General features: G+C 48.9%; 1 protein-coding gene across 1 annotated transcript in view; it reads right to left on the reverse strand.

The window, feature by feature from the left end:
* CDH15 (cadherin 15) overlaps positions 1 to 17,811 on the reverse strand; it is a 29,672-nt gene that overhangs the window by 8,310 nt on the left and 3,551 nt on the right. Inside the window, exons 2-5 of the mRNA XM_074286179.1 lie at positions 2,875 to 3,027; positions 1,798 to 1,953; positions 1,247 to 1,391; positions 282 to 442 (exon numbers count right to left, since the gene is read on the reverse strand). Coding sequence (XP_074142280.1) covers positions 282 to 442; positions 1,247 to 1,391; positions 1,798 to 1,953; positions 2,875 to 3,027 — 615 coding nt within the window. The remainder of the gene's footprint in view (positions 1 to 281; positions 443 to 1,246; positions 1,392 to 1,797; positions 1,954 to 2,874; positions 3,028 to 17,811) is intronic.

Raw genomic sequence — 17,811 nt, forward strand, 5'->3', positions numbered from 1 at the left:
CTATAAATGGAAACATACTATAATATATATGAAATTGTACTATAAATGGAAACATACTATATATATATATATATACATATATATATATATGGAATTGTATTATAAGTGGAAATATACTATATATATATATATATGAAATTGTACTATATATGTAGAAAGATACTATATATATATATACATATGTACATAGTAATGCACAGGTGAATGCTCAGGGTGCCCTGTGGGGAGGACAGCACCTTGCACCGCCCCAGCTGCACCCTCATGCTCCTCAGGGCCCTCACCTCTCTATCCAGCCCCACTTGCACAGTTCGGATCTCCCCCGTGTGCTCATCGATGCTGAAGAGCTCTGTCTCACCCTGGTCCAGAATGGAGTACCTCAGGGCCGCGTTGTCTGTGTCTGGGTCGTCAGCATCCGTAGCCTCGGCCTTTGTTATGTAGGTGCCTGGGAGGGACAGACATGCTGACTTCCAGCTAAGCAGAACAAGGCCCCCAAACCCTCCGAGCTGAGAGCTCACTTGCTCAGCATAACCAGTAACTGGAACAAATAGATCTACCTGATCAGACCAAAAAGAATCAATAGAAACCGCTGGAGAGCCTGGTGGACATTCCAGCACCACGGAGAGGGGCAGTAGTTGGGAAAGGTCCCAATGTCAACCAGGGGGGGCATCGAAGTGAAAGGGCTGAGGCTGATGGTTCTCCAGTATTTGAACAAGCAGGATTAGCTCAATGTTTTCCAATCTGTTAAAGCCTGTGATTTTACTGGAACTGATATCACAGATCAGGAGGGAGATGGAATTCAATTTCAATAAAGAAATCATCCAATATCCAACATAAACAATTCCAGTGATGAGATTAACTCTGGTCAGGGAGTCAAACCACTGATTTTATTATATTTACATATATCATCACTGCCCAGGGCTTCCTGATAAGTGTGGAGGGGAAAGGTCATTATACTCTATTGGGACGATTTCAGCTCTTTTGGTATAAATACATTGCAGGTAGTTTATTTTCCAAAGCTTTCTATTTTTCTATGTCTTCTGTTTTTGTGTCTTTGGAAACAGTTTTAAGTTTTGGAAACTCCTGATGAAATATGGTTGTTCACTTAGATGGTGTCTGGCCTGATTTTAATGTTTATTTTTACTGAACTCTTCCCCTTTGGGGAAACCAGATTCTCACAGCACGCCCAGGACCTTTCCCCCAGGGGCGTGAGGGAATTTTTGGGGAGGGAAGAGCTGGCCAGCCTCACCTGGGATGGCTCCCTCCAGGACGTGGCCAGTGAATACCTCCTGTTGGAAGACTGGCCGGTTGTCATTCTGATCCACTACCACGATCTCCAGGTCAGTCGGGTCCTCCAGGGTGGATCCTCCCAGATCCAAGGCAAAAGCTTTTAGCTAAGAGAGAAGAAAGCTGGGGTTGGCTTCATGGGTACTTTCCCCAAGCAGCCTCGTGGGGAGTGCAAAGAGCTGGGGACAGAAATCCAGAGACCGGGCTTCTGGTGCTAGCTGCTCCATCACTTACTAGGTGACTTTGGGAAGGCTACTTAACATTACATTGCATCGAGGAGTTCTCGTCTGTTAAAGGAAGAGAGTTCACTTATTTATATCTGGGTTCTGGCTAAGGCTGACTTGGGTGGCCACTCTTGGACTGTAGTCTCTAGAGCTAAAAGCTGGGTGTCTCGGATGGCTTTTCTGCTGGGCCCAAGAACAGGGCAGAAGGACGCGGGAGCCGGCTTGCCCTGGGTTGGGCTGTGGAGTCTGAGTTAGGCTAGAACAGGCTCCTCCTGGCAGCATTCCTTACCCTGAAGTGGTCAGTCTTCTCTCGGTCCAGCATGGCATTGAGAAACACCTTCCCTGTGAACTTATCGATGGAGAAAATTCCAAAAGGTTCTTCATCTACTCCTGGGCCCTTGATGCTGTAGATGACACCCCCCAGCTGTTGTTTGTCCGACTTGATCTGCTCCGGGAGAGAGAACAGACGGGTAAGATGGGTGAAGCTGTGCTGTAGGAGTGTAGGAGGCAGCTGAGTTCAAATCTTGCTCTTCCTATTACTCCCCATATGATCTTGAACAAGTCAGTTAAAACATGGTAAGTTCTCCATGTCTCCATCTATAAAGTGATGGTGCTGGATGAGATTTTAAGGTCCTTTCTAACTCTAAATGGGAATTCAGGGATAGGGGATGCGCCTTTGGAGGCTCCATCTTCCCTGTGATCCCTCCTGGTGAAAGATTTATTTGCATGACTTTAAATATATTCTCTGACTGTAGCCTAGGATACCTGTCCTTTAGAGACTATTTCCTAATAGTAGGGCCCACCAAGGGATTCTGGATGGGGTGCCTCAGCTGAAATCCTTCTCACTCTTTATGGCTCCTCCATGAAGCCTTCCCTAACACCTCTCCTCCCATCCACAGTGCTCTGTCCTTCCTGAAACTGGTTTTGAACCCTTTGGATTCTCCTTTGCCCCTATTGCATATTACCATATTTTATACTTATTTATTAGCGTTCCACTTCTATCCCTCCTCCTCTTCCCATTAGACCACGAGGTCCTTGAGAGTAGGTACATATTATTTATTTCATCTCTGTATCCTCAGAACCTAGCCTACAAGTGGCAGGGGCTTCAAGATTTCCTGATGAGAAATAGAGTGCCTGGCTAGACCTACCAGCCCTGCCCCCACCTCCCCCTACCTCAGTGATTCTGGCTAGGCCTGGGAGTCACAGATGGAGGCTTGGGGGAGGCAGGGGTATGGGAGGGAATCCCCCTTGGCCTTTGGCAGTTCCAGTAGGGCTGTGTCCTTCCATTTCCTGCACACGTGGAAGGTGGTTACAAAGCTCACCTCCTCCTCTGCCCCTGCCCCAGGCCCCTGACGCCCCTGCCAACCTGCACCAGGGTGTAGGGAATCCGCTTGTGGTTCTCGGACACGCTGATGGGCGGGATGACCCAGGCTCTCCGGACTCGATTCATCCCAGCTGGATGTCGCCAGAGATAAAGTGGGCTGGGAGGCACCGTCATTCCCAGGGAGAGGCTGAGACCCTAAAATTAGACAATGGGTGGAAAGCATCGGTGGACTGATCTGATTCCCACCCTCCAGCATGGCTGGTTCACCTTACCCAAAGGCTTTCCCTTAATAGGAAGTGAACTAGGGACAGTCTCCTAGCCTCAGAGGAGACACAGAGAAGAAACCTGGGCAGTGAGGGGAGCTTTTGCCAGCAGCACAGGTGAGCTTGATGGGAGATTGAGACCTGAACGGACGGCCAAGCCCTGAGCCAGCTGGAAGTGTGACCCCCAAGCTGTGAGCCCAGGAGCTTGGACCTTGGCTGAGGCAAAATGGAAAAAACCTTAGTTCAAGCACAGATTCTGTGATGTATTAGAGGTAAGGCAGAAAAAGAAGTTGAGGGGCAGAAGGGGGAGAGAGAGAGAAAAATAGAGGAGGAGGGGAAAAGAGAGACACAGGAAAAGAGAGACAAAGAGATAGACAGGGCTTTGTGCTGACAGCAGGCTACAAATACCAGCAAGACAATCTCTGCCTTTAAGAATCTTATGTTTTCTTGTGACAAGACACCTGAAGGGCTGTTAGGGAGTTGAGATACTCCCATGAGAGATTGAAGCTGAGCTCTGAGTCAGTCTGGTTGGGGCTGCTCTGAGGATCAAATAAGCTATAACCAAATTCCCTCTCACCTTTTCCAGCAGATTGCCCCCCCTCTTGTTATCTCCATTCTCTAATTCTTAATCTCTCTGACTACAAACATGTCTATGTGTCCTATCCTTAAAAACAAAAAACAAACAAAAAAAACCCCTCATTTGAGCCGACCATTCCTGCTATCATTCTATAGCTTTCCTCCCTTTCATGCTTAACCTTTTTTAATTAAAATTTTATTTTCCCAATTAAATGTAAATAATTTTAGATTCTTTTTTTAAGTTTTGAATTCCAAATTCTTTCCCTCCTTCTCTCTTTCCCCTCTCCCCCAAGAAGGCAAGCAATTTGATATAGATTATACATGTACGATTAAAAAATATTTCCATACTAGCCATCTTGCAAAAGAAAACTCAGACCAACTGTCCCTCAAAACAATAAAGAACAAAAATATGCTTCAATCTGCATTCAAAATCCATCACTTATCTTTCTAGTTGTGGAGAGTATTATTTATTTATTTATTTATTTATTCATTTATTTATTTATTTATTTTGGCTGAGGCAATTGGGATTAAGTGACTTGCCCAGGGTCACACAGCTAAGAAGTGTTAAGTGTCTGAGACTTCAGGGCTGGTCCTCTATCCACTGTGCTACCTAGCTGCCCCAGGGACAGTATTTTTAAACATACTCCTTTGGCATTGTCCTGGATCATTGTATTAATGAGAAAAACCTAGTCCTTCACAGCTGATCATGACACAGTATTACTTTTAAGATGTACGATGTCCTGGTTCTGATTAATTCACTTTGCTTCACTTTATGTAAGTCTTTCAAAGTTTTTCTGAAATCATCCTGCTTATCATTTCTTATAGCACAATAGTGATCCATCTCAGTTATATACTATAACCCATTTTAGCCATTCCCTAGTTGATGGACATTCCCAGTTTCTAACTCTTGCCAACACAAAAATCTGCTATAATTATTTTTGCACACATAGGACCTTTCCCCTTTTTAACAGTCTCTTTGAGATACACACCTACTAGTGGTATTTGCTGGAACAAAAGGTTGGAACTATTTTATAAGCCTTTGGACAGAGTTCCAAATTAGTCTCCAGAATGTTTTGGATCAGTTCACAACTCCAGGGACAATGCATCAGGGCATGACTAACCTTGAAAAAGCCATTTAAATTGATGTTTCCACTTCCTCTCCTTTCACTCTCTTCTAAATTCTTTATAATCTGGCTTCCAGCCTTATCACTGAACTAAAATCAGAGTTAACAGTGTTCTTTTAATTGCCAAACCCAATGTCATTTCCTCAATCTGTGTTTTTGACTTCTCTGCACCCCTTCACATTACTGATCACCTCCTCCCAGGTAATCTTTCCTCTAGGTTTTCATGAGCTATTCCCTCTTGGTTCACCTCTCTGCCTCTTCTCAGTCTCTTTTGCTAGAGCTTCATCCAAGACATTCCACTAACTATGGCCGTCCCCACGGGCTCGTTCTTGGTTCTCTCTCTCTCTCTCTCTCTCTCTCTCTCTCTCTCTCTCTCTCTCTCTCTCTCTCTCTCTCTCTCTCTCTCTCTCTCTCTGTCTCTCTCTCTGTCTCTGTCTCTCTCTCTGTCTCTCTCTCTGTCTCTGTGTCTCTGTCTCTGTCTCTCTCTCTCTCTCTCTGTCTCTCCTCTCTCCTGTCTCCTCTCTCTGTCTCTCCTCTCTCCTGTCTCCTCTCTCTGTCTCTCTCTCTCTCCTCTCTCCTCTCTCCTCTCTCCTCTCTGTCTCTCCTCTCTCCTCTCTCCTCTCTCCTCTCTCCTCTCTCCTCTCTCCTCTCCTCTCTCCTCTCCTCTCTCCTCTCTCTCCTCTCTCTCCCTCCCTCCCTCCCTCCCTCCCTCCCTCCCTCCCTCCCTCCCTCCCTCCCTCCCTCCCTCCCTCCCTCTCTCTCTCTCTCTCTCTCTCTCTCTCTCTCTCTCTCTCTCTCTCTCTCTCTCTCTCTCTCTCTCTCTCTCTCTCTCTCTCTCCTATCTTGTTTGGTGATATCAATAGCTCCAGAAGATTCAGTGATCATCCTCATGTTGATGACTCTCAGATCCATTACCTCGCTTTGTCGCTTCCTTCACCTTCCTCAAAAGCTTTTCCAGTTCCCTCTACCATTAGTGCCTTTTGTCTAATCCTACCACCATCAAAACTATAGATAGCTTGTTTGTTATCTCTGCTCATCAATGTGCATGTATTAAGTGCCTGAGTACCAGACACTTAATACATGCTTATTGATGATATGCTTTGTAAACCTTAAAGCTCAAGCTTACAGTGTCCAGTGTTCAGTAGAAATACAATTACAATAATTTGTTACTTAATACAAGTTTGCTGATAATATACTTTGTGAAACTTAAAGAGCTATATGAATATAGTAATATCCCAGTACCCAGTAGGTGCTTAATACATACTTGTTGATAATACACCTTGTAAAACTTAAAGTGCTATATAAATGTTGTAATAAAAGTACTTAACAATATATATATATGTTAAGTACTTTATATAAGTATATATATGTCAAGTACTTTATATAAGTATATATAATGTTAAGTACTTTATATAAGTATATATATGTTAAGTACTTTATATAAGTATATATATATGTGTGTATACAGTGCCTACTATGTGCCAGGTATTTCCTAAATGCTTCATAATTATATTGATCCTCATAATAACTCTGGGTGGTAGGTGCTATTATGAATAATAATAATACCAATTATTACTAGCATTTCTATAATGGCTACTATGTGCCAAGCACTGTGCTAAGCACTTTTCAAGGATCTCATTTAATCCTCAGGATGATTGTTGGGAAGCAGGTGCTATTATTATCCCCATTTTACAGACGAGGAAACTGAGGTATTTAGCTGACTTGCCCAGAGTCACACAGCTAGTAAATAAGTGCTTGAGGCTGGACTTCCTGACTCCAGGCTCAGTGCTCTGTGCACCTGACAAATGTGAGTTGTTATTATTATTGTTGTTGCTGTTATTTTAATTTTTTTCCTCCCTGGACTCCCATTAGGGGAGCAGCAATAAGATGGGAAATTCCTTTCCAGGCTCTGGGCTCACACTGTTTTGGTTCCTGGGAAGCTCCCTCCTGAGCGACACTCTCCCTGAAGCTCTACATTTATAGGGTACATTTCCTGTTTGCTGTACCCCAACACTCATTCACATAGAAATCATACACCCCATACTCTTTGGGGCTCTGTCCGTGTGAGGAGCCTCAACTTCCCCTAAGCAATAACCTTGGGACGGTGGAGAGAGGGCTAGCCTTGGAACCCCAAAACCCAAGTTCGAATTTCCAGGTGGTAATTTGGAGCCTCAGCGAGACGGGTGACAGGGTGGGACTGACTAGCCCGGGAGGCCCTTCCAGTTCTAGATCGGTGACTCCATGACTCTAAGCAGCTCCGTGTTGAGGGGTGTTCCAGAGGAGCAGACCTTGATGCACTAGCTCCTGCTCCTATTTCCCAGCAGACTGCCCCCTCTCTTCCCTCCTCCTGTCCCAAGGGGGGAGGGAGTGACTGCTTTATTTCAAAATAACCCTACTGACTTGGCTCCTTCTCCCTTCCCTCAGCTTAGGAGTGAGTAGTCTTTCCAGGGGGGAAGGGGGATGTCCCCTGATGAGCCAGAACAGCTGCAGAAAAAAACAGCTGGGCTCAAGAACATGGGGATTAACCTCTGGGGGCCCAGCTCCCCATGATCCTTCCTGGTGAACCATGTATTTGTGAGAATTCCTGTGTACTCCAAGAACTAGGGGTATGGTTAGGGTGGAAAAGGGGTGGGGTGGGGTGGGATGGTGGTTAGTGGGGGAGGAGATATGGGACTGCCAGGAAAAGTCGGGTGGGAGGGGTGGGGACGAGAAGGTTTTGTGGCTGTACAGAGGGTGCCAGGAGGGGAGGGGATGGGTGGGGGCTGAGGACTGAGGACGCCTCTCCTGGACCCCCATGGCTAACCTTTGGGGATGGTTCCATTGTTCTCTTCACATTAGTGGTTCTCCTTTTCCATCCCCCAACCTCCGGAGGCTCTGGGAAAGAGACCTCCCTAGAACGGGGGTCAATTTGATTCGTCCCAGGGGGAGCCTTGCCAACCTCCCAGAGGGACCAGGATTCTCCTGGAATCTCCAGCAGACTCTTGGCTCCCAGAATGAACTGCTTTCCAGCCCCAAGGAACACGTGACTATTTTAGCTGGGAATGAACCCAGTCTGGAGCTCCCATAGTAGGCACTTAGAGGAAAATGGCCATTCTCTAACTGCCACCTCATCTGCCTACATGTGTGTGTGTCCATACATATACTCTTATATACACCCACACACCCATTCATTAAATATATGAGGGTGTGGCGGAGCTGGAGACCGGAGGATTTTGGACCCCGAAGACATAAAAAGCGCTGATTCCACCACAGATTTACAGCCAGCGGAGATCTCAGGGGCACCTCAGAGTCCTCATTATAGAGAAGGACATAAATTATAATTTATAAGGATAACCATATCATGTACATAATTTATTTCTAAATATATGTATAAAATATAATTATATGATAAGGAAACTGAGTCTCAGAGAGCTTATAAATGACTTGCCTAAGCGAGTCCATCAGGGAACATTTACTAAGACCCGTGTGCCAGGTATTGTGCCGGGGACACAAACATCTTCAGAATGCTTCATATCCGATGGGGGGGGGGAAATGCTGAAAAGTAGTGTCAGGTCCCAGAAGTTAGAAGCGGTCTTTCCCGTACTATCCTGCCTCCTTTAGGTGAGCGTTCCCATTTTATCGAAAAGAAAACTAGGATCAGAAAGCTTCAGCAAATTTCTCCACTTCCCAATGTTGTGCATGATTCCCAAGCTGGTGGTCCTGAACTTCTCCGTGCCAAGGGGAAGGGGGGTAGCTGGAGTTCTAGCTCTGTTGCACATGACCAGTCAGGGGCACTTAGGCACCTCGTCCCGGCTTCTGGGACGTTCTGATGGACGCGCTCTTGTCGCTCCAGAGTTCTCGGGTTCTCCCCAGTCCCAGTCTGAATCCTTTAGACCACAAGGTCGTGCCCCTCGCCTGGTTCTGAAGCCCTGGGTTCCACTGTTAGGGAGGGATTGCCCCATAAGGTGCAATTCCCCAAGCAGAGGTCGCCCATTAAGCTTCCATCCCTGGGCCTCCGGGTGAGCGAGTTAGGCAGTGGGAGGAGGCCGGGCCGGGGTTGGGGGCTTGGAAGGAAAAGGATGGAGAAAGGGAAGGGGCCAGGATGCCGTCCCAGGCCTGGAAACGTGGCCTGTCTCTGGGAAGCTGCGTGGGGACTTCCCTCTGCCGTTCTATTCTGGGAGGCTGCTCCATGCTGGGAGGGCCCTGAGGGGGGAGGGGAAACCTGCCCCCATGGGCCCTGGACCGCACGTGGGGGGCCTCCCTCTCTTAAGGGAAATGGGTTCTGGGGCCCAGCTCCGGAGTGAGCTGGAGGAGAGGAAGGCTCCAGCTTTGTTCTCACTGCTCAGCCCCCTTTGAGAGGGCTGGAGGCTCATTCTCCAGGCTAGGAGCAGATGGCACAAGGGCTCGCTCAGCCAAGCTGGCCCAGGGTCTGGCTGCGGGAAGGGCCTGTCGGCGAGCTGGGGGCTCCGGCCCAGGCAGCGGGGGACAGGACTGAGAGGCCCCTGTGAGCTCATCCAGGCGAGTCTGGCTCGGAGCACCCCTGTTTTAGCCCCACTGCTCCCCCAAGGCTGAGGTGCTCATGCCAGGGCCTGAAAGTGTCCCTTCTTCCATGGGGATTCCTGTTAAAATGACATCGGCAGGAGAAGGCAGTACTTAACCCAGATGAATGACACTCTAATGGTGGAATTTCAGGCACAGTGACAGAACAGCTTTAGACCAATATTCCCCCTATGTGGGAGAGTTAACATTAGCTCAGAGAGACCCTCCCTCCCTCCCCCCCCCTACACAGCTGAGCAGGCCCTCAGTTCCATTCTCCCCACCCCAAGGGGGAGGAAGGAGTCAAAGAAATTGGGGGGGGAGAACTGGAATGGAGCCCCCACCCCTGCCTTGCCCTAAGCAATTCTAACATGGAGGGGATGGAGGAAGACTTGGAAAGTTAGGAGAAAGCATGCAAAGGGCTGGATGGCTACACTGCCAGCAGCTGGGATCCGCATTACAAGCATATTTCTCCCTCCCAATTCATCCATTTTCCAACAGGTGATGGAGCTTCCTTTCCCCTCTCCCCTTCCTCATAGCCACTTAAAAAAAAAAAAAAAAAACCATCTCCTCCCCATCTCCAAACCACTATTTAGCTGAGCGGGGGATCATTCCCTCTCTGACCCCAGGGGAAAAGGGCAGATCAGGCCTGGCCTTAGTCAGGGGGCCTGGGGAGAAATCAGCCTCCTGCACCTACCCACCCGCCCAGGCTGTGAGAATCCAAGCCAAGATGGGCTGGGCTGGCTCAGAGCCCCCGGCTTATCTTATCCCTGTTTCAAAAGAAACAGCAGAGCATCGTGGAGAGTGACCTGAATTGGGAGGCTGGAAGGCCTGGCACAAGTTCTGATGTTGCACATACCGGGTGTGTGACCCTGAGCAAACCAGGGAACTTCTCACTGCCCCAGGAGGCTTTCCAGGCAAAAAGTTAGAGATGAATTAGTTCCTACTCGGAGGAAAGCACACATTTAATTTTCCTCCTTCCTTCCTTCCTTCCTTCCTTCCTTGCTTCCTTCCTTCCTTCCTTCCTTCCTTCCTTCCTGACTTCCTTTTCTTCCTTCCTTCCTTCCTGTCTTCCTGCCTTCCTTTCTTCCTTCCTTCCTGACTTCCTTTTCTTCCTTCCTTTCTTCCTTCTTCCTTCCTTCCTTCCTTCCTTCCTTCCTTCCTTCCTTCCTTCCTTCCTTCCTTCCTTCCTTCCTTCCTTCCTTCCTTCCTTCCTTCCTTCCTTCCTTCCCTCCTTCCTTCCTTCCTCCCTCCCTTCCTTCCCTCCTTCCATCCTTCCTTCCTTCCTTCCTTCTTTCCTTCCTTCCTTCCTTCCTTCCTTCCTTCCTTCCTTCCTTCCTTCCTTCCTTCCTACCTTCCTGCCTTCCTGCCTTCCTTCCTGCCTTCCTGCCTTCCTTTTTCTTCCCTTCCTTCCTTCCTTCCATCTTTCTGTCTTTGTCTCTTCTCCAAAACACAGGATTATAGACCCATAGCTGAAAGGGATGTTAGCTGGACCTCCAGCTCTGTCCAGGGTTTCCCAGGAGATATGCAGAGAAAGCCCACAGTGAGAAATCTGTCTGGCATGGGGTTCCCAGGGGTCTACGTATTTTCTAAAACAAATGAGCCAGTTTCAATAGTAGAGCACCCAATGTCACGGAAACAAAGCCAGGCTTCCTATCATTCAGGCCCTGGTGCTGGAGTTTTCCCTCACTGGCAATCATGAGGCTGCTGGCAGGCCAGAAGAGTTTCCCTCCCCGGAGCATCCACCATGCGACTGGCACAGTGCCTCCCATTTACCATCTCCAGGCTAGGCAGTTTCTGCGTCAACCAGCCTGCATTGGAGGGATGACTCCCGCTTGCTGGCTGTTCGGTCCTCCCAGAGCCCCAGGCCGCCCTCCAGCACCTTTGGAGACTCTCCCCATCTCAGCCCCTCTGTCTCCTGTCCTCTTCAGGCAAGACTCTGCTTCCAGCCTCTTGAGGTTTGGGGGGCAGGAAGCACCAACCAAGGGGGTGGGACAGGGCATGGGGCCAAGGAGATCCCGGCTCATTTCCGCAGGGTCCATTAAATCCCTTCACAAATCATTCCCTGTTTGTGCTTTTAACATCTCAGGCTGCCAGCAGACATTTTTCTGAAGCAGAACACAGTACTGAGAAGCTAAAAAGCAATAGAACATAGGCGGGCTGACAATCTCCTAGGGCTGGAAAACACCTTCTGGGTCATTCCCTTCAGCCTCATGGAGCAGATGCATCAGCAGGCTGGGAGTCAGAAGGCCGGAGTTCCAGATCTGGCTCTTCTGCTCATAACGTCACTAACCTTCTACTCCTTAGTTCTCTCATCTGTAAAATGAAGATGATAATAGAACCCTCCTCCCCGAGTCATTGTAAGGGTCAAACAAGGGATCTGTAATGCTTAACAGAGGGTCTGGCAGGTAGTCAGTTCTTAATAAATACTTGTTTGTTTTCTTCCTCCCTCCCTCCCTCCTTCCCTCCCTCTCTTCTTTCCTTTCTTCCTTGCTTCCTTCCTTCTTCCATTTCCTTCTTTCCCTTTCTCTCTCCTATTTCTTGCCTTTATACTGACCACCCCTCAAGCAGACAAGGATATACCCAAGTTTGGAGCTCTTCTCTAAGGAGGAATTCATATCCGTCCCCTTGCCAACCTTCTCTACTACCTTTTAGAAAGTCCTTCTTTAGGTCTAACTCAAATCCCTTGAAATCCAATTTCTATTTTTTCCTGTTCTGTTCTATTCAGAGACAAATTGTACTTTCTTGTCCCTTCACCTCCTGCTTCCCTCTAAGTGTGTTGTCCCATTAAAGAACAGTGTCTGCCATACGTTGGCTCTGCCTTGCACAAAGAGAAGGCCCAGTGGCTCTGGGCCCAAGCGGTAGGTGCTGCTTAGATGGTACCCACAGAAAGAGAGAAGCCATTTGTGGCCAAGCGACCTTGAGACCAGGGCAGCTGTGCTTTTTGTGCGTCCATGTGGGGAAGGCTATAGACCCTTCTTGGAATCCTATTTTTAAATGCACAAAATTATAGAGAAAACCAAAGGTAAGTGAAAGTGAAGATGCAAGTTCCCCCTATCCAAGTTTAGACTCCCTGAAATCTATCTGTAGATGTGATGGGGAAGGGATGAACTCAAATTAAAAACCTCTGCCTTAACTGCATGGCTTGGTGAGAATAATAATGATCACCTTTGAAAAGGTGGGGGACATTGGGGATCCCAAAGCTAGTGAGTCTCAGAGTCAAGCTTTAAATCTAGGTAACCTCCATGTCCAGTGTTCTTTTTACTTCACCATACTGACTTTCACAAAGAAAGAACTCTGAGGTGGAAATCCAGAAAGCTGGACTCTGGTTGAAGCCCTGCCTTTAGATTGATGAAAGATCATGGTCAAGATAGTCAACAATTCTGACCTCAGGTTCCTCATCTGTGAAATGGTCTACATTCACCCTCAGTACAAATAAAATGAGGTCCCTGAGAAAGGGAGATTCCATCTTAAAGCCACATGGCCATCCTTAACAGCATCCTGCCATCTTGCAAATGAATAGACTGGATCACAAGCAGGAAGAGAAAGCCACAGGGAGCTTCCCGATTCCAAATAACAACATCCCGGCTCCTCAAGATGAGCTTCTTTATATCATATACATATATGTATGTATGTATGTATGTATGTATGTATGTATGTATGTAAGTATAGCATAGCTCCTGACAACTAGCAGGCGCTCAATATACATTTCCTGGTTTGGGTTTGGGTTTTCCAATAGTTGCCGAGGGTCACACAATGAATAAATGTCTGAAGTCAAACTGGACCTTAGGCCCCCCTGCCTCCAGGCCTGGCGCTCTACTCAGCGAACCACCTCCTTGCCCCCCTTTGTTGACTTGACTCAAAGCATTTACCTGTCATGGGTGGTCCATGACGCCATCTTTGTTTATAGGTTAGAGCATACATGTGGAAACTCGACTGCCAACCGATGGAAGGTAAGTCTTGTTTAAGGTAAATAACCATCCAGGACTGGTTAGAACCAAGCGGACTATGACACAGTGAACCCAGGAACTTTGGAATCTCACGCTGAGGATCTAAGAATCTGCCTTTGCTGGTTTGGAGCAGGAACCTTCTCAGGAGCCGAGTAGCCCCCCTCGGGGTGCAGCCCCCCTCCCCGTGGAGCCCCCCTCCCCTTGCCCGGGGCTCTCCTTCTCTGACCATCACGGTGGGTCCTCTGGCTCCCACCATTCCCATCCCGGCTGCCTCGCTTCCCTCCATTCCCCTCGCTGGCAGCTGCAGGAGGCGGGCATTCCAGGAGGTCCGCTCGGCTGGCAGGAAGCCAGGCTCCCCTATTCTCCCGAGCCTGGGAATCGCAGAGCCCCCGCTTGTCCATAGCTTGAGTTCAGGAGGTCGAAGGGAAGCCACAGTCCTCTGGCCCCGGGCCCTTGCTCCCAGATCAGAGACTGCGGTGGGTAGGGAAGGGATGGGCGCATTCCGAAATGCCCATCTTCAATGAGCATTTGTTACCCTCATTCTTTATCCTCCCACCACCCCTTTCCAAGAAGACGTGGCCAGTCCGAGGGAAAAAAAGCCTGGGAATTAGCCCCTGAAACGCGGGGTGCTCGGCTTCCCAAACAAGGCACACACACATGCGTACGGGTATACGGCACAAAGGCACAGTCACAAGCCTGCGTGGCCAGCACAAGGACAGACACCCGGGCGCCCCGCCTTCCCCTGCATCCCATAGAGCCTGGGTGTTATTGCAAATAATACACGGGGTTTCCAGTGGATAGTCGAGGATCAGAAATCAGATGTAAATTATGGAACCTCTCTGAGCTCTCGTTTCCTCCTCTGTGAAATGGGTACAATACTGCTCAATCCTGTCTACTTTGCAGTGTTGTTATTTCAATCATTCAAGAATCTACGATTTTATGCGGGGGACAGGCTTTCCTCGTGCAGCCTGAAACCCTCTCTGTGAATAAGCCTTTTGAGTCTCTGTGGCCAAAAGTTGGTCAGAGAGGGAGCATGGTGGGGTGAAAAGGATGGAGTGGAAATCAGAACGTGGCTTTAGGTATTGGGCTCGTCTCCCGCTTGCTCTCTGAGACTCGGTTTCTCCCTTTTAGAATGAAAGAGGCGGCTCTGAATCTCTGAGATTTTAATCGCCTTCTTTGCCCCTCATGAAGCCTTTCCACCTCTGGAGAGTGAAGGGGTCACTCCGAGCTAGAGAGACGCTCAGGGAAGGGGGAGAGCCCATCTGCCCGTGGTGTCCACCCAGCTCTCCCCGGGCTCCAAGAAGCCGGAGCACGCACAAGGCCACACTCCGGGAAAGCATCGTGGAGGATGAGCTAAATGCAGTCAACGGCCTCGGCCCCTGGGGAGTTAGGGGGTGTCTACCCCGAGCATTCCCTCATGGAAAGGGTGGATGGGAAGTTTGTCCAGTGACTGTGAAGGCGGCGGAAGCAGCAGGTGCCGTGGAGCGCTTCGAGCGGGATCTGAGGACACCGAGGTCACCCCTGCCTCCTGCGCCATCGATGGCCCTCCTGACCCTTGTCCTGTCCCTGGACTTCAGGAAGAGTGAGATTCACAGATTCACCAACTCTCTCTCACTGAATCCAATTCATCACAAGATGTCAGCCTCTGGCGTTATTGGTTCTTTCTGAGAACAAGGAGCAGAGGAGGAAGAAAGAATCTGGGGGCAGAGCTCGGCCGTCCTGGAAGGTGTGAGGGCCGGGGGGGTGGGGAGGGGGCTTCGTCCGTCAGGAAGCACGAGGCAGCTTTAGTTGCCCAGCCGGGGTCATTTCTTTGGGCCTCAGTTTCCTCATCTACAGAAGGATTTCCGTGATTCCTTCCAGCCTTCATCATCTCTGGACAGAAGTGCCGTGTCCTGCGGGGGCTCAGAGGCCTGAGGAAGGTCAGGGAGGCTGACTCACACGGCCTGGAGTGGTGATGGACATCGCCGTGGAGGTCATGGTGGTCAGGGATCAAGGTGGGACGACAGAGAAGAGGATTCCTCTCTCTTCTCCCTTTGGGGCCACCCGGCCAAGGTTGCAGAAAGTTTCTCCACCAGAGAGAGGGTCCAGCTGCAGGGGATGGGCCCTAAAGCCCCTGCCTGCCCATTCCCGAGGGTCCGTGGCAGGCAGCAGGAATGTCTGGAATGGATTCAGCTGTCAGGTCCGGCCCAGGGGAGGGAGCCCCAAAGCCGAGGAGCCTGGAGGGGAGCCCGCTCCTCGCAGCCCCCCGGCGCCCCATTCCTTAGGTGACGGGAGTCCTTTCTCTTCAGGACGGCCCAAAGCCTTCTCACCTCCAGGCAACTGATCCTGTCAGCCCCAAATTCTCAAACCACCTCAGTGCCGCCCTCCCCGCCTGTCCCCGATGGACTTTGCCACTCTATGGGGCTGATTCCATCTCTGTCATCGGCTATCCTGCCTTCCCTCTCAATGACTCAGCTTTGGGTTCAGATCCTCCCTTGGACACCGCCTGTATGACCTTAGTACGGGACCTATACTTCCTCACCTATAAAATGGGCTCTGAGATTCTCTACAATTCTCATTTCTTGATCCAGATTCCATCAGATTAATTTCTTCAATGGTCATTTATTAAATGCTTACTGTGTACCTGGTACACAGGTGCTGGGAATGCAAAGACACTGAGGAGTTTACATTTATGGGGAGAGAGCGGAGAATGAGAGTCTGTGGACATATAAATAAATACAAAGCCACAAAATAATGATATATATCCATATATATATCTGTGCATGTATAGAAATATATGTATTTTATATTATATAAAATGTATATTATATATTATGATTATATATAATATATATAAATACACACACACATATAAATGGAGAGAATTTGGAGAGTTAGGGAGTACCACACACTTGATGTGCATGTTCTCTACCTGGTAAGGAATATCATGGTAAGATAGAGCAGATGGTGGAAGCTAGGAATTCCAGCTCTTAGGATGAGCTAGGAATTCCAAGTGACGGACGGTAGGAAGGAGCACGTTCCATGCATTCTTGGACAAAAAAGGGGACTGAAGATGAAATTTTCCCCAACCAGTGGGGAAGCGTTTGATAGAACAACCCCCGCTCTATTGTCTGGTTTCTCTTGTGAAATCCCTTGTCCCTGAATACACAAAAGGTAAATCAAGTCCCAGATTTCCTTATCAAACCATCTCTGAGGTTCCATTCAGCCGGAAGTCTAGATCCCATGAACAGGCTCGGTGTATCTCTTGTACTAGGTCCTCTACTATTGACTGTTCATGCATCTAGACTGGAGGCTCCTTGAAGGCAGGTACAGAATGTCTTTTATCTCTTCTGCATTTCTTAGAGCAGCTAGTACAACACTGCACAGTGAATATAAATATTATTGTAGATAATGTTACAGTCATAAAATATAATCAATTTATTATAAAACAGAATGTCATGTAGCATTATAAACTATACTAAAATGTGAATCATTAATATAGACAAGTGAAGGATTAATTGAATGAATGAACAATAGATGTACATGATTTGAACCCACCAACATTTCGGCAGATGGGAATCGAATTATAATCCCCATTTCAAAGTGGGGGAAAGTAAGGCCCAGAGCAGTAATTTGTGAGGTTACACAGCAAGTTATTGGTGGAAAGAGGATTAGAAATAAGGTCTGCTCTCAGTGAGACCCCCACATGGGGCTAAAGAGGAAAGGGCAGAGGCCCCAGGATACACTAGAACCCCAATTCCTGGGGCCCCAGCAGAGAGAGAGAGAGGGCCCCTCTTGGGGCTGAAGAGGAAAGGTCAGGGGCTCCAGGACAGCTGTCTGTGTTCACAGATGGGAGGGGGTGGGTAGGAGGACAAAGGGCTGAAAGCTGATCCGGGCTGGGGGGGGGGGAGGATCTCTAGGTCGTGACACTGGCATCCTTCTGCCTTTTAGGAAGAGATGTGCTGCTCCTCCTCCTCCCTCTGGAGCTAATTTGAGCTTTAGTAGCTCCTGGGAACCACATTCCCATTGGCTGATGTCCTGAGCTTTCAGCCCTTGGGCCTGAGGCTTTCCCACAGCCCAGACCTCCTGTTGTCTCCCTGGGGTGCTTTAATGCTCTTCCTGAGGGAGGGTATGGAAGGGTTGCCTGCCTTGTGCCTAGGACGGGGGCAAAAGCTACCCCCTCACCTCCTCTGCAGCTTTCAGCCGGGAAAAGGGAACAGAAATCCCAAAGAGGGGAAATATGGGAAGGAAAAGGGAGAGATATTGGGAATGTTATTTTTATCTGTGCCTTCCTAGGAGAGAGATCCCTTATGGGACTCCAGAAACAGACCTAGGGGTTACAGACAACCTTTGTCCCACTAGGCTTGGCTTAAGGGTCCAGCAGGGGGGCCAGGGCCACCATGAGCCCCCCAAGCCCGCCGGGAGCTCCCAGTCCCATCATGAGCCCCCCCCGAGTCCCCCGTGAGCCCCCGGGCCCACCATGAACCACCACACTGCCCTCTGTGATTAGGAACCTGAGGTTAACCCTGGGAGCGCTGAGCCAGCAGGACGTGGTCAGCCCAGAGGTGGCGT

Source organism: Sminthopsis crassicaudata, chromosome 2 (assembly GCF_048593235.1).
Source record: "Sminthopsis crassicaudata isolate SCR6 chromosome 2, ASM4859323v1, whole genome shotgun sequence".
Taxonomy (NCBI): Eukaryota; Metazoa; Chordata; class Mammalia; order Dasyuromorphia; family Dasyuridae; genus Sminthopsis; species Sminthopsis crassicaudata.